Source organism: Pollicipes pollicipes, unplaced genomic scaffold (genome assembly GCF_011947565.3).
Source record: "Pollicipes pollicipes isolate AB1234 unplaced genomic scaffold, Ppol_2.1 Scaffold_4740;HRSCAF=5597_pilon_pilon_pilon, whole genome shotgun sequence".
Lineage (NCBI taxonomy): Eukaryota > Metazoa > Arthropoda > Thecostraca > Pollicipedomorpha > Pollicipedidae > Pollicipes > Pollicipes pollicipes.
This window is the reverse complement of record NW_023596545.1, coordinates 14,917,365-14,940,811: the sequence shown is the minus strand read 5'-3', so window position 1 is coordinate 14,940,811 and position 23,447 is coordinate 14,917,365. Positions and strand designations below refer to the sequence as shown.

General features: G+C 52.6%; 1 protein-coding gene across 3 annotated transcripts; it reads left to right on the top strand.

Moving 5' to 3' along the window:
- The first annotated feature begins 11,419 nt into the window (after window positions 1-11,419).
- Window positions 11,420-17,184, top strand: Ssl1 (general transcription factor IIH subunit 2 Ssl1). Of its 3 annotated transcripts, none has more exons than XM_037221855.1 (8): window positions 11,420-11,706; window positions 12,228-12,294; window positions 13,631-13,832; window positions 14,504-14,632; window positions 14,877-15,050; window positions 15,864-16,117; window positions 16,534-16,786; window positions 17,063-17,184. In XM_037221855.1, exons 1-8 carry the CDS (start codon window positions 11,550-11,552, stop codon window positions 17,174-17,176), a joined length of 1,350 nt encoding a protein of 449 aa, XP_037077750.1. In that variant the 5' UTR covers window positions 11,420-11,549; the 3' UTR covers window positions 17,177-17,184. The 3 variants fall into 3 exon arrangements, with proteins under 3 accessions (XP_037077750.1, XP_037077749.1, XP_037077751.1); XM_037221854.1 differs by having other exon boundaries at window positions 11,420-11,714; XM_037221856.1 differs by lacking the exon at window positions 11,420-11,706 and adding an exon at window positions 11,723-11,769.
- Window positions 17,185-23,447: the final 6,263 nt, after the last annotated feature.

The following is a 23,447-nucleotide window of genomic DNA, read 5'->3' as shown; positions in this document are numbered from 1 at the left end:
TAATGACGATTGTTCACATTGAGGCAATGGAAGGATGCTGTGCCAGTCAGGGCCCCAGTAACGAACCGTGGGCCTTTCGACACCACTCCAGCATGGGCCCGTTAAGCCGAGCTGGGGTCCATGTGGGATTTATTGGACCATCCCGGTTCAGCTGAGCGCGCCGCCATGCGCGGGCGCGAGCACTGCTCGCTTCTCTCTGGGCCCCAGATTCGCTTTTCATACACCATGCTTAGCCAACAGTCATAGCTATCCATAGCGAAAACAGATTCTCCGTCTTGGTATGCTCTGAAAATTTTCCTGGATTCTCCCTCGGTACGGAAAATTATCTGAGAAAATCTTTCGTGTTGACAGTGCCGAACGCCATTCCTGAAAATTTCCCAACATTCCGGTTAATGTTCAGAAATTATCTGCCAGTCGAGCGCACCCCTAGCATGCTTGTGCATTACCTTCTTAGCACATTTTAAGTGCTAGGATATTTTGTACTCCTTCACATTGAGCAAAGCAGCAGCTCTGTATTAGTCATCAGCATCAGCTGATCACATCAACTAGCCAGCTAGCTACAAATAAGCTAGAAATCAAGCTCGTACTTGGTTTTAACGGTATTTAGCAGCCAACTTAAGCCTCTTTTGCCAGGTTTTCGAAAAAGTTCGCCTTAAAGAACAGGATTTACCACCATCTGAAGAAAAATAAGAAGTTCAATACATTTGCATACGCAGCCTGCCATTCTTGTAGGACTATGCGCAGTAAGATAGGCTCCCTCGGATAAAGTAACATCCTGAGCAACTTAAAATCTAGTGGACGGAATGCGAATATTTTTTAGAGGCCTTAACTCTAGGGTGGACCAAAACAAATGTTGCATGACCCCTGCCTTCACGAAGTCCTGGATCCGCCACTGAGAAAGGTGTGTGTTGTTCCGATATTGTGCAGCATATCAGGTATACTTAAGTGCTCAAGATCCGCACACCCTCTGCTGCGCACGGAACGGTCCCAAACAGTCGTGAGTGGCGTCTCGCAATCGTCGTTTAAGAATTAATTGTGCGACTGTTGTGTTCTTACGTTAAGTATTAAAAAACCTTGTAATTAATTTGCTAGTGTTTCAGCTTGATTTTAGCTAGGTAGTACGTACTTGTCTGACATCGGACACAAACAAGCTTGGAAACAACCTTTGTCTGGATCCAACATGCCATCCTTTAGCATCGAAATATCAGTTCCCCGATTCAGTGGTGTGGGACAAACGGTGCCTGCGTTCATCGCTGACATCAAGTGTTTCGTGGTGTCGCAAACCCCAGCATGGACAGATGCACAGGTCCTATCATTTCTTGCCCTGTGTTTGGACGGCGCCGCCAAGCTGGCATTCATCTCACTGTCAAAGAAACAGCGAGAAACTTCTGGAATCCGTCGAAACGGCTCTCGGCAATTTCTTTGTGCCTCTCACCCCGTTCGCTCAGCATATCCAACTGCTACAAATGAAATTTTTCTCATTTTTCAAATTCGGTTTATTCCTGGTCAGCCTATCACGCAACTTGCAAAAGGCGTTCCCGGGACAGCAGAGTCCCAGCAAAGGCCTGCTGTTCAGCTATCTGCTTCAGGCCCTTCCAGTTCGATTCTACCACGCACTCGTTGCAATGGGAATCGCCGATTATGGCACGGCAGTAACAAAGGTGCGACACCTGCTGGCTGCTGAAGCTCTGCGTTCGCAGACGGTCGTTGCAGTCAACAACAGTGGACAAGGAACCACCTCTGACAGCATCCGACACCAGATTCTAACTCGCATCTCTCAGCTGGAGATGTAGCAAACCGAGTCGCGCCGTCCCCGAGGCAACGGTCGCCTGTACTCTCCCCACGTCGCCAATCGACGCTGTTAACACCATGTCGCCAATCGACGTTGTTACGCGTGTGGTACTACCGGTCATCTACGAGCCGACTGTCGGCACCGAAACGCAGTCTGTCACGGCTGCAACAGACCGGACCACCTTCAACAGGCCCGCCGTCAAACGACGAACCCGGGAAACGCGGCAGGGGGACTCCAGCACGACGGCAGTGATTGCCGCTCCGGGTGTCTCCCTCAGTGCAGGTCTGTCGGTCGCTGGCGAGATAAACGGTGTGTCATGTTACTGCCTCGTCGACAGCGGCTCTTCCATCTCTCTCATATCAGACACCATTTTTAGCAAATTGCCCAATGCTGTCGCACGCCCTACAACCATCACAACCGAATCAGTATAAAAAACGCCAGTCAGACCTCTAGGATCCGCCTCCGTAGCCCTTGCACTGGCCGAGTTCCATTGTCAGTTAACAGTGTTCATCAGCGACCACGTCCGGGACGCCGATGGTTTTTTGGGTCGGGACTTTTTCCGATAATAGGGCTGCCTGATTGGTGTTGCGTCCCGCGCGCCTCGTGTTTCCGCCACCGGCTCAGCTGCCGCCGGCCCATCAGCTGACTCAAATCCCGGACTCTGCAAAAAAAAAAAACCGGCAGGGCCGCCGCCCTCCGTGGGTAAGGCACTGCGGGCAATGGGTGAGCAGCCAGAGCCGACCGGCCCAGACAAAAGGAGTGGGAGGCGCAGCCGGCCGGGAGGGTCTGTCGGTCTACCGCGCAGTACTACGGCAGGACTGGTCGGTGCCGCCGGGGCCGGAATGCGTCATTGAAGGGTATGCTGATGACGAGTCTTTTGGGGGCTCAGCGTTCGTGGAAGGTGACGGAGATACGGACCTGCTGACGATACCTGCAGTAGTGCAGGTTCAACCTGGACAGCCTCTCCCAGTCCTTGTGAGAAATATGTCGCAACATTATGTAACCGTGGACAGAGAACACCAAATTGGATCGCCCGACCCCGACTTCCAATATGTACATAGAGAAAATGATCGATCAGAGGTATGCGGCGCGGTCTCAGCGCAACAATGTCCCGAAATGCCGCCGATCGAAATACCAACGCAGCTGACGGAGTCGGAAAGGGCACGGGCAGAAACATTGTTGGCAAATTATCGCCATCTGTTTGACGGACGAGTGGGGCTGACTACGCTGGTGCAGCACACCGTTCCAAAGGGCGACCATCCGCCTATCAGGCAGGCGCCGAGACGCATCCCGCCCCATCTCAGAGACGAGGTCAAAGCTCAAATTTCTGACCTGGTGGAAAGGGGCATCCTGGAGGAGAGTAATGATACCTGGGCCAGTCCAGTGGTGCTGGTCCGCAAACGCGGTGGGGTCGGACTTCTTATCTGCCGACATGCGCAGAGTGAACAGTATCACCCAGGTCCCGGCCAACTCGGTCGCCAGAGTTGATGACGGTCTGGAGTCTCTGGCTGGCTCCTCCATGTTCTGCATCCTATATCTGAAGTATGGGTATAATCAGATGGAGGTCGCGCCGGATGGCAGGGAAAAGACGGCCCTCTTCTTGCCCTGGCGCCTGTATGCTTGGCGACGCTGCAGTTACGGTCTCGCCGGGGTACCGAGCTCGTTGGCCAGGCTACTCAACATCGTGTTGGACGGACTGGTGCCGAAGGAATGTCTGACATACTTCGACGACGTCGTTGTCCACGACAATTCGGCCAGTCACGTCCTGCAGCGCCTGGAGAGTGCTCGAGCGCCTCGACAGCGCAGGCCTTACTCTAAAACCGGCAAAATGCCAGCTGTTCCGACCAGTGGTGACATACCTGGGTAACCGAGTTTCAAAAGATGGCATCGGTCCCGATCCAGAAAAGGTACAGAGAGTGGTGGACTGGCCAGTGCCCAGATCCAAAACGGAGCTGCTAAGCTTCCTGGCATTGGCTGGTTACTTTCGCCGCTACATGGTCAACTTGGTCAACGCCAAGGTTGTTGCACCACTGACGCAACTGACACAAAAACATGTGCCATTTCACTGGTCGCCCGAGGCTGAAGCAGCATTCGTCAAGTTGGAGGACCTGCTGACTTCGGCACCATTGGTGGCTCTGCCTCGATCTGAAGGCGAAGCAGAACTCTTCATCCTGGACACGGGCGCATCCGACCGTGGGACAGGGGCTTGCCTTCTACAGGTGCAACATGGACGAGGGGGGGGGGGGGGCGGACGATAGCCGACGCAAGCGCTACCCTCACAAAAAGCCAGAAAAACTATTCGGTGACAAAAAGAGAACTTTTCATGGTGGTCACGTCTGTGACGCACTTTCGTCACGTCCTGCTGGGACGAAAGTTTGTGTTGTGAACCGACCACAGCAGCCTGCTCAACTTCAGGGATCCCCAGGGGATGCTCGCCCGGTGGCTGGAAATACTGGGAAGTTTCCAGTTTACTGTGGTCCACCACCCCAGTCTGGCACATGGCGATGCCGACGGCATGTCCCGTATGCCACCGCCGACCCGAGAAGTCGCCTGCCAGGCGGCTCAGTCCGTCCAAGGAATTACGTTTTCTCGTGACGGCGAAGCTGCCGTGAATGCGATTGACACCGCCCCCGCCCCCGCCGCCGCCGCCACTGGGAGCGGGAATGCCCCGCCCCTTCTCCATGGCGAGTCTCTCGGTGGCGTGGAGCCCGCCGTCGCCGCTCCGGACCCAGTCAGAGAGCGGGACACTCGGGCACCCGGCGCCGCAGCAAGGACAACCCGGGCAGCTTCTGGGCTAGCCGCACAGAACCCCTCTCCCAGCAACATGGCAGGCACTGTCCACGGGGACGGCTCGCCAAATGTGACATCCTGGCCAACTGCAACTGCCAAACAGAATCGATAATTCTGCTGCTGAGAATCAACAAAACACAAACGTCACCGGGTGGGCACCAGTGTACCTGCTCCGGGAGTTGCCTGCCCTAGGCGAGTACCACAAGTTCGTTCGGCCCTGCAAACCGGCGGGGGTGCTTGCACAAACAGGTGAGCTAAACTACCGCATTCAGCTGTACGGCGGCAGACGCAGGAAACTGGTAGTTCAGCACAACCGGTTGAAGCCGCGTAACGACAACACTGCGGAGCAACAGTCGCCGTCGGCAACACCAACACGCCGGACTGCGCCGGCCGCGGAACCGCACAGCCAGACGGCACAGTCGCAGCGTCAGGTGCCGACTCAAACAGTCACACAACCACCGGCCGTACCGATGTCCACAGACGGCCGGCAGACATCTGTACCGGCTGAGCCAGCAGCATCATCTTTGTGTCCGCCGGTGACGCAGGGGACTACTGACGTGGCTGGGTGTCCGCCTCAGAAGGCTGGGACCGCGAATCTCGCTCCAGCGCAAGCCGCGGCTGCGAATTAGCCGGCAGAGGCCGAAACTGCGAATCCCACACCAGACCAGAATGCGGCTGAACCGCCTGACGAGCCGGCAACAGCAGCGATGCCGACCCCGTGCCCTACCCCGGCGCGCAGGTCACGTATCCCGCGGCCCACGTCACCACTGTCTCCCCGTAACCTGACGCGAACCAGTGAATCACCACCAAGTCCCAGTCCCCATTCGAATGCGTCCAGGTCCCGGATCCCAGTGTCTGTAGGGCAACCGTCTTCGAACGTTCGGCGCTAACAGCGGAGCACCCGAGTCAGACGGCCTCCAGATCGATTTAGCCCACGATTGCGATCGTTGGGTGCATAACAAGATTCACGGTGTATTCGTATTGCTTGGTGTTAACATGTTGTTTAGGTTAGTTGCAATGACGTGATAGATATTGTTTAAGAGCCTTCCTTACTGTGCACGTTAAGTTAGGTTCGTGAGGTGTGTTCATGATGCCATGGATTGTTCATTAAGTCGCGACGGAATAATTTAATTAGGAGGGCACTCTTTTAAGAAAGGTGTAGTGTAACGTGTCAGAGAACACCTATGTGCTGCTAGTGAATGCTTGCTTAGTTTGGTGAGCGCCGCTTCGAGGCGCTCACGTTCCCCTCCTCCTGCCCCAGGCGAGGAAGGCGACCGTGAGGGCCAGAAGAGAGGAAGTGACAAAGGTGAAGACCAGGAGAGCCGCCGACGCGAGGATGGACGCGCCGGCGGGACGAACTGCGTGGAGTGCCTGTGACGCGTGTCAAATGCAGAAGTGACTTTGGACGCACTGAGTGAACCAGTGAGACGGCAGCGAGGCACCAGAACAGCAAAAGTTACACATACACGGGCACGCCTTCGTTAGCCTCAACCCTTATAATTAGTGCATCATTTTTGATAACGCAGCAACTTGGAGGAGTACGATACACAAGTAAGTAATGTGCAGTACGATACATATAAAGATATACGTACGATACATTTTCATGCAGTTTTTTTCCGTGCCTGGTGTTCCAGTGACGCCACTAACATCGCGGAATGACTGGTAAGGAAACACAAGTCCGCTTGGCACTGACGTCATCACCAGCTAGCACGCTTATGCACGAACGAAGACCCTTCAACAACACGAAAAATACTTCCTTGTAAAGGCGCGCCGCATTCATCAACAGCGCTGGCGGTGGGCACAAGGCACGTGATATCCGCTTCCAAACATACCACAGCTTGGCATATGCCTTACGGAGCAATGACTCCGTGCTGTCGTTTCTTTACCACGGAAATCACAGGCCGAGTCAATCTCACCAGACTAGCAATGTCATTTTCATCCTGAGGTGCTGCCGTTTCTTTACCACGCAGACCACAGGCCGAGTCAGGTCTCACCAGACTAGCTATGACATTTTCATCCTGAGGTGCTGCCGTTTCTTTACCACGCAGACCACAGGCCGAGTCAGTCTCACCAGACTAGCTATGGCATTTTCATCCTGAGGTTCTTTACTGGTTTCACCGTTGCCAGTCTCTTTTTGCGCACAGTCCGCACCGGGGTCTATTAAACGCAACACGCTGGCACACCCCGTCTAGAGACAGAGTCTCACCACGTTGCAGGACAGCCAGCTGTACAGCCGTCGGCTGTGTTACGCTGGACAAGAGCCATATCGGCTACTTCATCCACACCGAGCCCCCCACTGCAAAAGGACTAATACTTCGTTACAAAGGGGCTGAAATCGAGCACATTGCTTGCGAATTAAAGATGTTGACAAAAAACGTCAGTTTGTGATTAATGGGCTTGACGTCCGAAGGCCCATGCGGAGTCCGGTCAAGCGTGCCATCGGAAAAGCGCTGAGGAGGGCTGGAGCTGCCTCATATGTTCGTCAGGGAAGCATATGACTGGGGCCAGAGAGGTGCCTTGTGAGGAATGGTACGAGCAACGCGGTGTAAGACATTAAGATAATCCACTGCTATTATTATGTACATCATGTCAAAACCTCGTATAGACGGACTTGCAGAGGTGGACACCTTATGGTAGCCCACAGAAACAGGCTCGATGAATATTTGGGAAACCCCGCCCGGCACGAAAGTTAACCACGGGTGTTAATGGGTCATTCGCCGCGCCCTGCAGTTTGTCTCACATTATGAGCTACTTTGGTTGTCGAGATCTGCAACTGGTCCTCAACACGCGCCCAGGTGGAGTCGATTCGACCCTCCTTCGAGGACTTTTACGACACAAATGTCGAACGGCACGGCGAAGCTGCGCCAGACTGCTTGGCTGTAGGCAACTGAACAACAGATCTTTGGTAAAACAATCAGATGAACCTTGCAAAGTCACTGGCCTATGGTAGGTCGAAGTCAGCCCGTGGCTGTAAGCGTGGGCGATTTCTAGGGAATCGACCAATCTGATACAAGAAACTGAGTGTTAGATAAAGCCAGTACCTATGAAATAGTTCCTTAGGTAATAACACGATTTAATTCGAGATTACTACAGATTACAATGACCTGGGATCAGGTATGACATTCAACCTGAGGGCAAAACCAGCCTGCCTTTAATAGCTTTATTCAGAAGTTTCTGATGGCCATTTCCAATCTGCTGATACACGAACCGTTACGGACATTTTCTAAGGACTTCTTAACCCTAACCCAGGTAAGGGGCAGTGGAGGGCGATGCGATCCTAAGTTTTTATACCTCACCGGCATGCTGTGCAATCGCACCCAAATGTCTGGTGCCTATGGGGCATGCAATCCGCGTGCTTCGATGGCAAAGACAGGTTTTTAGCTTTTTTGGTTCAGAGCAGCACCGTTTTTTTAGGAACATTGCACGGCGACCTACGGCCGGTGCGGGCGGCAACCAACCATGCCGCGGAACGCGTGCGGCGGGCCGAAGTTGTCATATTAACGTAGCCATATATAGGCAACGATGTGACGTCACTGGCATTCAACTGTGTGTGATGTCACCGGTCGCGAGATTTTACGGCCTCTTTTGGGCCGACGAAAAGTCATGCGGCATAAGCTGACGATGTGACGTCACTGGTATTCGAATAAACTTCAGGCGCGACAGGCATTGCTCCACCTTTACCTTTGGTACCTGTCCATTGCAAGCACTGGCGTGCTGAAGGAAGGCTCTGCCGAATTACCTGAGTGCGTAACGTCACTGACCATTAATTTGTATACTTTTGAACGCAATGTAGGCCACAAGACATCAGCTCACCATTCGATGCCACTGGCTTTCGACTAGGCATCATGCGCAACAGGCCGTGGTCTATCTTTGCCTTTCGTACCTGTCTACTGCAAGCATTCATTTGCTACATCAGGGCGATGCTGAATCATCTGAGTGTGTGACGTCACTCGTCAAGAGCTTTTTGCAGGATCTTGTGTACCCCCTATACGGTAGAATGCATCAGCTGACGATATGATGTCAATAGTGTACGACTAAACATCAGGCGTAACAGGTCATGTTCCATCTTCGCCTTTCGTACCTGTAAAAGTATTGGCGCGCTGAATGATGGCTCTACCGAATCACCTGAGTGTGCGACGTCACTGGTCATTAATTTTTGCGGGCCCTTTTGGGTTGAGTTAGGGCTATTAGGCATCAGGTAACGATATGACGTCACTGGTATTCGGCTAAAGACCAGATGCAACAAGCCATGTTTCATCTTTATCTTTGGCACCTATCTACTGCAAGTATTCGTGCACTACAAAAAGGCTCTGCCGATTCGCCTGAGCGTATGGTGTAACTGGTCATGAGTTTACACGGGTTTACTCGGGCTGACTGAGGGACATCAAGCATCATCTAACGATATGACGTCACTGGTATTCAACTTAACACCAGGTGCGACAGGCAATGTTCGTCTTTACCTTTCGTACCTGTGTGTTGTAAGCATTGGCGTGCTGGAGGAAGGCTCTGTGAAATCTCCTGAGTGTATAGTGTCACTGGTCATGAGTTTTTGCATGACTGTTTTGAACCCCCTATAGGGTATAAGACATCAGCTGACGATATGACGTGACTGGTATTTGACTGAACCTCAGTTGCAACAGGCCATGTTCCATCTTTACCTTTCGTACCTGGCTACTGCAAGCATTCGCACGCTATATGAAGGCTCTGCCGATTCACCTGAGTATGTGACGTCACTGATTATGAGTGAGTGAGAGGTCACTTGGCCACCCAAGGCTACAAGGCATCATATCCCATGAAGCATCACCGGATGATATGAAGTCACCGGTATGGCATTAAATATGAGGCGCAACAGGCCATGTTCTATCTTTACCTTTCCTACATGTCTACTGCAAGCATTCGCGTGCTATATGAAGGCGATGCCGAATCATCTGAGTGTGTGATGTCACTGGCCATGAGTTTGTACGGATTCACTTGGGCCGCCCAATGCCACAAAGCATCATATCCCGTGAAGCATCACGGGATGATATGACGTCACTGGTATTCGACTTCACATCAATCGCAACAGGTCACGTCACATATCTACCTTCCGTACCTGTCTATTACAAGTATTGGCCTGCTGAATGAAGGCTCTGTCGAGTTTCCTGAGTGTGGGTGAATACTCAGGCGAATCGGCAGAGCCTTCATATAGCACACGAATACTTGCAGTAGCCAGGTACGAAAACTAAAGATGGAACATGGCCTGTTGCGCCTGAGGTTAAGTCAAATACCAGTCACGTCATGTCGTCAGCTGATGTCTTAAACCCTATAGGGGTTCAAAACAGCCATAAAAAACTGATGACCAGTGACGTTACACATCCCAGGATATTTCACAGAGCCTTCCTTCAGCACGCCAGTGCTCACAATACACAGGTACGTAAGGTAAAGACGAACATGGCCTGTCGCGCCTGGTGTTTAGTTGAATACCAGGGACGTCACATCGTCAGATGATGCTTGATGTCCTTCAGTCAGCCCGAGTAAACACGTGTTAACTCATGACCAGTTACACCACACGCTCAGGGGATTGGGCAGAGCCTTTATGTGGCGCGAATACTTGCAGTAGATAAGTGCGAAAGGTAAAGATGAAACATGGCTTATTGCACCTGATGCTTAATGGAACACTAGTGACGTCATATCGTTATCTGAAGCCTAATGGCCTTAAGTCGGCCCAAGAAGGCCGGTAAAACGCATGACCAGCGGCGCCACACACTCAGATGATTCAGCATCGCCTTGATATAGCGCGTGAATGCTTGCAGTAGACAGGTACGAAAGGTGAAGATAGAACATGGCCTGTTGCGCATGTCTAGTCGAAAACCAGTGACGTCATATGGTCAGCTGACGTGGTATGACCTAAAGTGGGTTCAAAACAGATTATACAAATTAATGGTCAGTGACGCTACACACTCAGGTAATTCAGCAGAGCCTTCCTTCAGCATGCCAATGCTTGCAATGGACAGGCACTAAAGGTAAAGGTGGAACATGGCCTGTCGCGCCTGAAGTTTTTTCGAGCACCAGTGGCGTCACATCGTCAGTTAATGCCGCATGACTTTTCGTCGGCCCAAAAGAGGCCGTAAAATTTCATGACCAGTGACATCACACACAGTCGAATGCCAGTGACGCCACATCGTTAGCTTATGCTTTATGACTTTTGGTTGGCCCCGAAAATCCATAACAACTTATGATCAGTGACGTCACACATACACAGGTCATTCGGCAGAGCCTCCCCTCAGCACGCGAATACTTGCAGTAGACAGGTACTAAAGGTATAGATGGGGCATGGCATGTTGCCTGATGTTCAGTCAAATATCCGTGACGCCATGTCGTCAGCTGATGCCTAACGGCATTCAGCCGGTCCAAAAGAGCCCGTGAAAACCCACGACCATTGACGTCACACAATCAGTCGTATAGCAGTGACGTCCTTAGCTGATACCATGTGGCCTTCAGTGGGCCCAAAAACACCGGTGGAACTCATGATCAGTGACATCACACACTCAAGTGATTTAGTAGCTTTCATTCAGCACGCCAACGCTTGCAACAGACAGCCACGAAGATAAAAATGAAGCATGGCCTGTTGCGACCAATATTTAGTCGAATACCAGTGACGTCACGCTATCCGGCTGATACTTCACGGAACGCGATACACCGTGCCCGTGGGGCCTAAGTGCACTCGTATCAAGTAATGATTAGTATATTCACACATTCAGGTGTTTCGGTCAAACCTTTATTCGGCACGCAAATGCTTGAAGCAGACAGGTACGAAAGGTAAATATGGAAAAAGGCCTGTTGCGCCTGATGTTTAATGGAATATCAGTGACGACATATCGTCAGGTGATGCCTTACCGGATAAATTTGACCCAAATGTGCCGTAGAACCTCACAACCAGTGACCTCACGCACCCAGTCGAATACCAGTGACATCATATCGCCAGCAGATGCCTATTGCCTTAACTCGGCCCAAAAGAACCCCGATCAATGCGAAGCCACTTCCCGTGACGTCACAATGTCAGCTGATGCCTCACAACATTTCCCCAGCACGGCAGCACACGAACCCTGCAACCGGCGTAGCTCTTTCCTCCGTCGGCCTTACAGGTACCAAAGTAAAAAGGCCAGTGATTGTGGGCTGTGTCAATGAAAGGTGTTTTAGCTGTAGGGGTATGTGCTGTGCATGGTTTATGTTTGAGGTCCTGCAATGTATAAATGACCATGGACCGTACTTTTTGTGGGGAAGCCATGCTGAAGATGATTTCGGCTCAGCAATTTTCCCCAAAATTGTAATCAGAGCTCAATTTGCTGATGCTTCATGCAGCACTTGAATGGTATACTGGGTTTTTGACTCCAATAAATTCAAAGCATGGCAAACTAATGATTGGCTGTGGCAATGTGGCCATGTGCGAAGTCAGTGCCGCCAGCAACAGATGTCTAGCCAATCCAAGAGACTTCATGCATGAGGGCTGAGCCTGAAGCTTTGTAATGTCATGGTCTGTGCAATACATATGACTGTTTGTGACCTTCAAAGTGTTTGAAGAATGGCCATGGAGCACAACATTATCTGTGAGCAGAGGGCAGTATGATGAACATATGTGGTTAATTTATGCAAGTGATTTTTCCAGGAGAAACCATGGCGGATGATGGCGAAGATGAGGGATATCGTTGGGAATCTGGCTATGAAAAAACTTGGTGAGTATTAGGTGTTTTGCATAACTTTTGTTTCATGAGCACCTTCCAAAGCATGCTGCAAACTTCATGAAATGGACAATGTTTTTTTTTGGTGTGGGGAGAATTGTTTGCTGTGGGCATGCATGTCACCTGTGGGGTTTCACAGTGAAAATGTTACATGGAGAATATTTTGATCAGCTCATGCAACCATGTTGGTTGTGAGGAAGGGTACCAATGTCACTTGAGAAACATGGGCTTTGTAGCATGCCATCAATTCTTCAGAAAAATCAAATATCTCCATTTTGACTTGCATTGAACATCTTTTGGGTCTGATGGTGGTATTAGCTTTATTTCTTAGAGAAAATGAGGAGAATGGAGATATGGATGCATTGACACTTCAACAGCCTGCCTGTACCAAAACAGAAGGCAGGAGTGAGCTCATTTGTGTATTATTAATCAGTATTTTTATGATCCTTTGTTATTACTATTTTGTAGTGATTACATCACAGCAGCAGCAAAGGACATTTTCCTGAGATAATGTTCCAAAGGAGATGTCTCTAAGTAAAAATAGACTCCAAGAGAAGGTAAGGCAAAGTAAATTCAATTCTGCCATTTGTTTTGATAAGGGCATGTAGCTGAAATATCAACACATCTACACCTCCATTCTCCTGGTTTTTGTCTGATGAATAAGGCTATTACTACTGTCATATCTAAGTGCATGATATTCCTCACAAATGCACTTGTTAATTTGCATAATCCTTGGGACCTGTATTATTTGTCACTGGGTTATATTTCATCACTATTTCAGTATTTTCTGTCTCAAAAATTGGCTGTCGGTCAGTTATCATTCTGTACAATAAAGTCAAATGACAGTCAGGAAACCTAGTTTTTAGACATATCCTGACTTATTGGGTATTACTATTTGGTGGAGATCTCATCACAGAGGCTGCAAATGAGATGGTTCTGCAACCACTCATCTGAACAGCCTGGGCAGGCATGTATCTTACTTCTGAGTCTAAAAATGGTCTCCAAGAGTCAGTCAGTGCACATGTGCCCTAGTATTAGGTCAAGGACCATTTGTTGGTGTCAGGGACCATCATTTTCCAATAAAAATGATAACAATTGAGAGGGCTATAGATTGTGTGGAGTTTGGCTCACATTGAGTTTGCAGCATGATGCAATTTAATCTACTCATCCAGTGTACTATCCAGTGTACTAATCTACTTACAAATCAGTACACATCACATCTACACATTAGTACATTACACATTTACACATTACACATTAGTACACATCAGCCTAACCTATACTGCAATCGACCATCTCTGTCTCACCCGGTCGCCCTGGCCGCCACCAGGGAGGTCATCCAGGAGGATGAGGCCGGCCTGCTGGACAGCTCCGTGGCCGACCTGGTGGCGCGCGCCAAGCGCGCCCGCCTGCACCAGTCCCGGCCCCACGTGCGCCTCGGCATCATGCGCCACATGTTCGTGGTTCTGGATGCATCCGAGGCCATGTTCGTGCAGGACCTGAAGCCCACTCGGCTCATGTGCTGCATCAAGGTGAGTGGCCGGTGGTGCCTCTGGCGATGGGCACCAGGCTGATTCCGCTCGTCGCCTCCACGGCACTGATCAGGACAGGGTGACTCGCTGGTGCTCTGGCGGCGGGCACCAGGCGGACCGTCGCCCGTCGGCTCCACGGCACTGGTCTGAACGGGTTGACTCGCTGGTGTTCGGCGGTCGGCGCCAATCGGACTGTTCGCCGTCGCCATCCACGGACACTGGCCTAGTACGGAGAGTGACTCGCTGGTACTCTGACGGTGGGTACCAGGCGGACTGTCGCCCGTCGCCTCCACGGCACGGGCCAGTACGGAGTGACTCGCTGGTACTCTGACGGTGGGTACCAGGCGGACTGTCGCCCGTCGCCTCCTGAGCACGGGCCAGGACGGAGTGACTCGCTGGACGCGCCGTGGTGCTCACAATTATTCATCAGCATTCTTACAGGCAGTTTAGGTGAGATTGTGTCTGGAAACGACATGCTTATTTCCACAAAGAACACGGTGCTGGTTGCAAATCGCCCGCTTGGAAGAAGCAAGTATTTGTCACTATTAACAGGAAGTTTTGTTTGCAAATAAGTATATTCTCACCCCTTCCGCGATGCATTTTTTTTCTCATGCTGAACGAATTTGTACTTTAAAACTTGTGAGTGGATCATGGTATGCGTGATTTTACAGATCTTGGAAGGATTTGTTCAAGAGTTCTTCGACCAGAATCCTATTAGCCAACTAGGGATCATCGTAACGAAAAACAAGCGCGCTGACGTAGCCTGCGAGCTGGGCGGAAATCCCATGAGAATAATCGAGGTAAGCAAAACATTCCAATCAGAGGTTTTATGTTCATCTTTCTGCTTTTGTCCAGTCCAGCGGTATTATGTGCTGATGAGGGATGCAGATAAACGCTTAGTTCTCGGTTCGGCATGCTGGCTTGTGTTACCTCCGAGACGATGACTGTCCTCGGTACAGAGTATTAAGCCGGTGGCAGGGAGCGAGCCCCCACCTCCGGCTCGGCCAGCGCATGCTCCGCTGACCCTGTGCCCCGTGCCGACAGCACCTGCGCAAGCTGGCGACGTCGCCGTGCGTGGGCGAGCCGTCGCTGATGAACAGCCTGGAGCTGGCGGCGGGCGCGCTGCGCGTCATGCCCAGCCACGCCAGCCGAGAGGTGGTGGTGCTTATGGCCAGCCTCACCACCTGCGACCCGGGCAACATCAACCTCACGCTGGAGGTGCGCCCCGGGCCGGCCCGGCCAGTCCGGCGCCGAGAGGTCTGCCTGGGAGACCAGACGTGCGCGCGGCCGGTGACTCCGGCGCCTTGACCGATGGTGGATACGTCCACGGTTTTACGTCAGTTGAACTCATGTCATTTTGTAAGGTTTGCGTTTTCCCTTAGGAGTAAAGGCTACAGCCAGCTGAGCTCATACGTCTGCAAAACCCAACGTTGTATTAAACGGAACGCGACGTACTTCGTAGCGAACCTCTGCCTGCACGACCAGCTGCGCCCGGTGTGACTGGGAGCTACAGCCGAGCGAGGCTGGCCTGCAGGAGGGTGTGGTGGGGGCTCGAGCCAGCCTAGGGCGCGGCTGGCCTGCCCAGACTCCGTGCAGGAGGGTGTGGTGGGGGCTCGAGCCAGTCAGGCACGGGGCTGGGCCTGCCCAACCCGCGCCAGGAGGGTGTTATGGGGCTCGACCAGTCCTAAGGCGCAGCTGGCCTGCCCAGACTCCGTGCAGGAGGGTGTGGTGGGGGCTCGAGCCAGCCCAGGACGTGGCTGGCCTGCCCAGACTCCGCGCAGGAGGGTGTGATGGGGGCTCGAGCCAGCCCAGGGCGCGGCTGGCCTGCCCAGACTCCGCGCAGGAGGGTGTGATGGGGGCTCGAGCCAGCCCAGGACGTGGCATGGCCTGCCAGACCTCCGTGCAGGAGGGTGTGGTGGGGGCTCGAGCCAGCCCAGGACGTGGCTGGCCTGCCCAGACGCCGTGCAGGAGGGTGCGGTGGGGGCTTGAGCCAGCGTGGGGCGCGCCTGATCGGCACCCTGCCCGCCGCAGATGCTGCGCCGCGAGAAGATCCGCTGCTCGGTGATCGGTCTGGCGGCCGAGCTGCGCATCGCGCGCCACCTGGCGCAGGAGACCGGCGGCGAGTACGGCGTCTGCCTGGACGACACCCACCTGCGCGACCTCACCCTGACGCACGTGCAGCCGCCGGCCGCCGTGGCCAACATGGAGGCGGCGCTCATCCGCATCGGCTTCCCGGCACACAACACGAACGCCGACACGCCCGGCAAGCTCTCCTACTGCATGTGGTGGGTGTGCGGCCGCCGTTTGTGGGGAATCGCAGCTCTGTGGAAGGTGCATATGGATATGACGATCACAGGTCTCCGTTGTGATGTACTTTGTGTATGCATGCAGTATGCCTTATGCATCCCTAGGCCACAAACCATGCAGCTGTTTTTTCCATTCCTTTGCTTGCCATCTGTTATCATGGAATTCTCCATCTTGTCTGATGGGTTCTGCTTTAGTCTCTCCAGCAGATATTTATCCGGATCCCAAGTCTGGTTTCAGGATTTATTGTTCATATTCATATTGCTCAAGGTTCCATGTTTATTGCATTCTGACACCCCTTCTTGTGGGGAGGGGTTGATGGCTCGAGGCACATCTCTGCTGCCCAGTACACCTCACTGTATAACCTGGACTGACCGTGCTGCTGCCGCGCCGGCAGCCACCTGAACACGCCGGCGGTGGCGGACGGGCCGGACCGGGGCGGCTACCTCTGCCCGCAGTGCTTCAGCAAGCACTGCGAGCTGCCAGTCGACTGCGCCACGTGCGGCCTGACGCTGATGTCGGCGCCGCACCTGGCACGCAGCTACCACCACCTGTTCCCGCTGGAGCCTTTCGTCGAGGTGGAGCAGGCGCCCGGAGGCCCGCCACAGTACTGCGCCGCCTGCCGCGCCCGGCTCGACACGCAGCGACTGGTGAGCTAACTAGACGGGGACGGTGTGGCCGATAGATGTCGTTGCGTGTTGTGCCTGATCACTAAAGCTAGCTGACGGTCTGAATGTGTGCAGCACAGTGCGACATTTGATTGCCATGTTATGAGTTAAAGTTTAGCGAGTATGATTCGCATGCTATCACTAGCCGGCAGAGGGGATGTTTGTCTGACGTCCGTCGTTTTCCCCGTTGAGTTATCTCGCGTGCGCTGGCGCTGCCTTTGCATCCACTAACGTTCGTTTCGCCATCTGCCGTTTCAGATATCCAAGTGCGAGAAGTGCGCCGAATTGTTCTGCGTCGATTGCGACCTGTTCATCCACGAGACGCTGCACGTTTGTCCGGGCTGCTCGCGGACCACGTCTGGCCGGCGGTAGCACGTGCCCTGGGGGGAGGGGGGGGGGGAGGGGCTAGGACTGCTTGCGGACCACGTCTGGTCGGCGGGAGCATGCACCCCGGGGGGCTGGGACCGCTAGTGGACCACGTCTGATCGTCAGAAGCACGTTATCCCCGCGGGGGGGGGGGGGGGGGGCGGCGGCTAGTCCGAGCTACACACTTGCCGGCAGACAACCTCTTCCTAATGACGGCAGGAAGGAAAGTTTCGTTCACGAAGCACTTTGGTTGGTTGCAAAGTGGATGCGTGCGCCGTGTCACTGCCACAGCATGAGCTGAACACGTTTGGCGTACTGATTGTGTTCAGTACGAAGCCTCATTATCAGCTCGCCGGGCCTCCTGCTATGCTGAGCGCGCCCAGTTAGTCCCCCTGTCCGTCCCATAATCGGTGGTCTGGCTCCCGGTGGGCGAGCAATCTCTTACCGGCAGCTGGGTCCCAGTCTCAGTCGTCCCCGCCCGTCTCCTGGTCCTGGTCTGCCGGTCTCCTGGTCTCGCGCAGAAGTCGGGTGTCTGTTCTCAGCATGTGGGCACTGGCATCGGCGGCTGCCGGGTCGTACGAGCACAGATATGTCGTCCGTACCTGCCCGGTCGCCGACCAATGAAGCCGCTGGTCGGCAGCGGCGCCGAGGCGCCTCGGTCGTGTGATGCTGTGTTTGTTGATGGCTGTCACTGGTGTGCAGTTGGGTTTAAAGTCACCCACGGTTGTGTGCATCCCCGTGGTGTCGTCGATCGCTCGTCACTAATACATCCACTGTTCGCCATTTGTACATTGAGGGGACTGAATCGATGGTACGGTATTATCAAGCAGTGGTCAGTGGGGCCTGAACACGGCTGACGAAGAGACTTGACTGACGTTTGAAATTAGACGTTACGGGATTGTAAGGTTACGGATTCATGGTGAAATGAGCCATGAAAGCGTTCCACCAGGTCTTTGGACGCAGTGCCGTTGCGCAAACAAGCTGAGGTATAGTCGGGCTGCATGTTTTTTTGGACTGATACTTTCCGTGGTCAACCTGCACTGCGTAAACGACATTTTGCGAAACGAGAGTAGCGGAACGCGTGAGGAATTTCTGGTAACCTACGTTGGCCTGAGCATATATATATTCACGCACGCAGGCTTCGTTAATGACTTGTCATTAGAAAGTGAGTTGGCATTATTTTTTTAACACGCGCTCGGGGGTCAATTCCCCCCCCCCCCCCCCAGTGGTTTTCCCGGAATGGTTTCCGAACTGCGCGGCGTAGCCGCGCCACATTTTGCATAGATGTAGACATTTGAATAGCGGATCGTTTAGTATCAAAAAGCTGATGTACCTCGTAAGGTCGCTGACCTACGGCAGGTCAGCCAGGCAATAAATTTAGCGAAGACGACTTCTGAGGAAACGTTCAATCTGATATAACAACGGGGTGTGGAGTAAAGCCATATATCTCCGAAGTAATTTCCTAAGCAACACAACAATTGAGGGAACAAATTCCACTGACCGAGGGTCGGGTGTGGAGGCCGGACCTAGGTCAAAGGCAACCTGTTTTATTGCTCTAGAGCTTGCTGCATGTGATAGTTTTTGGTACTCGTTTCCAAGTTTATTGATAACAGGGACCTCATTATACGTCTTCCACAGACTTTCTATAGGTCAGTATAGATCACTAACCTGAAATGACCCGGTTCAACCCTTCGGTTTTAGGAATATACTGCGGGCGTAACCTTTGATGCGTATTCAAACTCAAAACTCTGAGCAGTCTTGTAGTATTTTGGTCACCATGACCTCCAAAAGGTCAAACACTGACCTTAAATGAGCATCAGTGATATTTTGCTTAGAACAGGTATCTAGGCTCTGAGCCACTTTGGACAACAATATGGAGTTTGACCTCGTTTGACCTTATTTGACCCGAAGATTGTGACCTAGACACCCAAAGTTCGACATAAGTGAGTTCACGCTCGGGTGAACACACCTGTAAATTTGTTGTCTCTAGCTCTCTTAGTTTCTGAGATCTCAGGGAAGGGAGTCAAATGATCCCCTCCCGAGCGAAGTGTATCCAACCGGCCACCCGGGCGCGTGTTAACGCGCGCGGTTGAGGGTGGGGGCCAAATTGGCCCCCCGAAAATCTTTCCGGCATTGTGTTCGAACGGTGTGGCGTCGCCGCGCCAAATTTTGCATAGCTGTAGGCAATTGAAAAGCAAATCGTCTGGTATAAACCAATGACGTACCTTGTAAGGTCGATGACCTACGGCAGGCCAAAGTCAGGTCATGGATTCAGAGAAGGCAATTTATAGGGAATAGTTCAATATGTTCCAACAACGGAGTGTCAGACGAAGCCATACATCTCTGAGACACTTTCTCAGGCAACACAACAAATGAATGAACAAATTGCAGTGACCTAAGGTCATGCATGAAGGTCAGACCAAGGTCAATGCCAACCTGTTTTATTACTCTGGGGCTTCCTGTATGAAGTAGTTTCTGGCGCTCATTTCAAATTTACTGGTAACGGGAACCGCATTATATCCCTTCAAAAGACTTATTAAAGGTCAGGATAGGTCGCTGACCCAAAATGACCCAGGTCAATATTTTGTTTTTGGGAACATAACACCTAGCGTAACCTTTGTCGTTTATCCAAATGCAACACTCAAAGCGGTCTTGTATGATTTTGGTCACCATGACCTTCGTTAGGTCAAACGAGGTCGCTGACCTTAGATGAACATGTGCCTTTTTGCTTAGAACAGTTATTTAGGTTCTAAGGCCCTTTGGAGGCCAACCGGGAATGCGACCTTGTTTGACCATATTTAACCCGAAGGTCGTGGCCTAAGAATCTAAAACTGACCTAAGTTGGTTCACTTACACGTCAACACACCCCGTGAATTTGTTGTTTCAAGCTCTTTTAGTTTCTGAAATCTCAGGGGGTTCAAACTGACCCCACCCGAGCGAAGGGTATCCAATCGGCCACCCTTGCGCGTGTTAACCAATGAACCAGTTTATTTTGACTCACGCCAAAAAAATCAGATTGCATTTGGGATGTTTTAAGGATGACAACACTGCACGCACACCTGCCAATTATCGGCACATTCACGCGTTGTTCAAGATTCATTATGCACATGATTGGCAGACGAGCATGTCCTCGCGCATTTCGCACAGGCTCTCCCAGGATGGGGCCTGTGACATCAGCCGACGGGACTATAGAGGGGATAACCCCCTCGAAGCTATCAAAGCACCGACGTCCAGCTCGAAAAACACGTCCACTTGGCAACTGTTGATGTTGGACCATAGCTCTGGGCCAAATTCTGGACTTCTCGTACCAGTCCCCCGAACGCGGATGTGGCCACGCCGCGCAGACTACTCACATGCTCTCCGTCCAGAGGAGTACAGCAAAAGGTCCAAGGCGCTGGTGGGGCATCCCGTGCAATGGTGCTGAGCTTGTCTCTGAGCCGCTGCTGCGGCGGGAGTCGCGCAGGGCGCGCCACGAGGGTGCGCGGGGATTTCCGGATCAGGGAGCCCTCGGAGTACTTCTACAGTATTGGACACGTTGAGCAGGTCGGCTTTCAAAATGGTTTTACGTCGATGCGCCCTTCAACGCCGAGTACCGCTCATCAGGTTTTCGCCTCCGTCCAACGGTTGATTGTCTTGTTGATTGTCCAACGGTCGACGTCTTCGCCAACGGCAGGTTGGCGAGGACGTCGGATCATACTTGCAATCGCGTCTAGGCCGTCTTGGGCGTGGTCGGCAGGGTCAGGTCCGAGGACGGGTCGGACATCGCGGACGGGTGGGCGCACCTTGTGCACCGCAGCTGGGACGTGAGCTGTCCGACGAACAGATCAACGAATTTGGCCTTCTCCAGGAACAGGAAAGCCTCCAGGCTACCATCGATTCCTGGTTGGCACTGAGACTGTTGTCGATATCAGTGGTGACGAGCTTGGGTCGGCTGGTGACGCGGCTCACCTTCCCGTACAGAGCAGGTATCTGTGAAACTCTTGCTTCCATTGCTGCTGAAAGCCCACGAACGGGGCCGTCAACGGTCGGAGCTGTGCCGTGGTCAGCACCCCGTTCGCTGGCATCCCGCGAAGGGGGCCGCGGTCAGCACCCCGTCCGTTGGCATTCCGTGAACGGGGCCGCGGTCAGCATCCCGTCATCCTCATCTGACCTCTTACATAGATCAGAAACAGAAATGAGAAATGATCCCGCGTGAACATCGGTTTTCCATATTGTGTGCTTTATATTGACAATAATTTGTTTAACGATCATGACATCTTGGACTGAGAGGACTCTTCTTTAAGTTGAGGAACCCAGCTGCAAGCTGTCGGATCAGGGGCACCCTGGGGCGACAATGCGCCCTCACCTGGGGGTGACACTGCACCTTCGCCTGTGGGCGACACTATGGTCTCACCTGGAGGCGACATTACGTCTCCACCTTGAGGCGACATTACACCCTTGCCCGGGGGCGACACTACGGCCTTACCTGGAGGTGACTTTACGTCCTCACCTGGAGGCGACATTTCACACTCGCCTGGGGGCGACACTACGTCCCTGGTAGCTTGGAAACCATGCTTTGACGTACCGGGTATGAATTCGAATCACGATCTCGGGATAATGAAGACATCTTGGATTCCTTTCATTTTGACGGTGATCCCTCGCCCTTCACAAGGCCTCGCGGCGCGCGATGCAGTTTATTAGTTTTTATGACGGAAGTGTCCCGACATGGAAACATGAATTACTCTATTGTGCATATTTTGCAGAATACTTTTGCAACTTTATGAGACAGCGATGCACTAGTGCCGTGCCTGACAAGTAAATGCACATTTTAAAATGTGTACGCATACGCAGTTGCAGGGATTGTTGCAAAGTGCCCTCGTCTGACCCCAGTACTGTCAGATATACCCGCGCGAACAATTATTAGCCGGGGGACAACACAAATGGAAAAAAATCAGAAATAATCACGCCCTGTCTCGACGCTCCCCTCAAGGTTTCGAAACCACCACTCATCTCCTGATAGATTGTCCGGCCTGATGGCGACAGAAGGTCAGCCGTTGTCCGGCGACGGCGTCCCCCGTCAGCTGTTTGTCCGGCGGCGGCGCCACATGCGTCGGCCGACCTCCCACGGCCAGGCCGACGAGTCGACACCTGGTGCCCCGCCACCGGCCACCTTCACGCCTGTCAGGCCGTGACCAGCTCGGTCAACACTTGATCCCGCGCCCAGCGGGTGGGCAGGCACAGCGCGGCCATGGTGGCCGTTTCTGCCCGAGTCTTTCACTGGGTGTGGCCGTAACAATATTTGTGATCGGAATTGAAGGGAGGGAATCCGGACCTCAGTAAGCTGTGGGAAATTGGACTATGGGTGTGCTTCGACGATATAAAACATCAGTGAAAACAAAACACAACGTGCTCTGGTCCAGATTCGGGCCTTTGTAGCTAGGTATCCGACGTCAGCTCAACAGTTCTGAAGCGGGATTAGATTCAAATACAGTTACAAGTAGCCCTAATACAGGCAGCTCAAGCAAATAAGTTAAAGATAATGAGTAAGGGGACACAGACCGCACTGGATGAACGTTGCAAGGGGATACACTTGTAATCGCAAAACATCGTTGCGGATAGCCGTCGTAAGAGGAAGGGATTATATTGCACGAGTCGCACATTTTAAGTGTAGTGCTAACCAAGCGCATAGGTGCACATATTTCGCACTGGGGGTGGGGTGGGGTGGGGTGGAGGTAGGGGTGAAAGACAGGGCAAAAGTCAGTGAAAACCCAGCATAGCGCGCCTCAGGGCACAAACAATTCCTTGCATGGTATAAAGCATGCCGTGTTCTCGACATGTTACGCGTTTTTATCTACCTCTCAATTTTCAAAGCATTCAACAAGCATTCAACACGTGCTCATGCGCATATCAGTCCAAGCAAAAATTGGATAAAGGTGGAACAAATGCCTCTGGAGGTCACTACGTGACTACTCTTGCGCTGATTGCGGTAAGGTTAGGCTGCTGTGTGCCGGATAAGAAGATCTATGATACATGATGCTGCGAGCTCATTGTGAGCCAAATTCCACACCATCTAAACCCCTATCACACTCATTACGTGCATTGGAAAACGACGGTCTCCGACACGAGCAAATGATCCTAAATCTCATGTTGGGGTACATGTGCAGTGGCACTGACGGACACCGTCTTGAAATTCAAGGACTTGGAATCAGATCGCAGAATCAGACTACAATTCATGTCATACGGAAAGAGGGGGCTCCAGGCGCACACCTGAGAAACAGAGCTATGCACTCCATTTTGC

Excerpts from the sequence above, each read along its gene's own strand:
- Ssl1 (XM_037221854.1), top strand. The coding sequence starts at position 11,450 with ATGCCTTACCGGATAAATTTGACCCAAATGTGCCGTAGAACCTCACAA. Across the intron at positions 12,295-13,630 it reads TCTGGCTATGAAAAAACTTG|GGAGGTCATCCAGGAGGATG; the intron begins GTGAGTATTAGG and ends GGCCGCCACCAG. Across the intron at positions 14,633-14,876 it reads ATCCCATGAGAATAATCGAG|CACCTGCGCAAGCTGGCGAC; the intron begins GTAAGCAAAACA and ends CCGTGCCGACAG.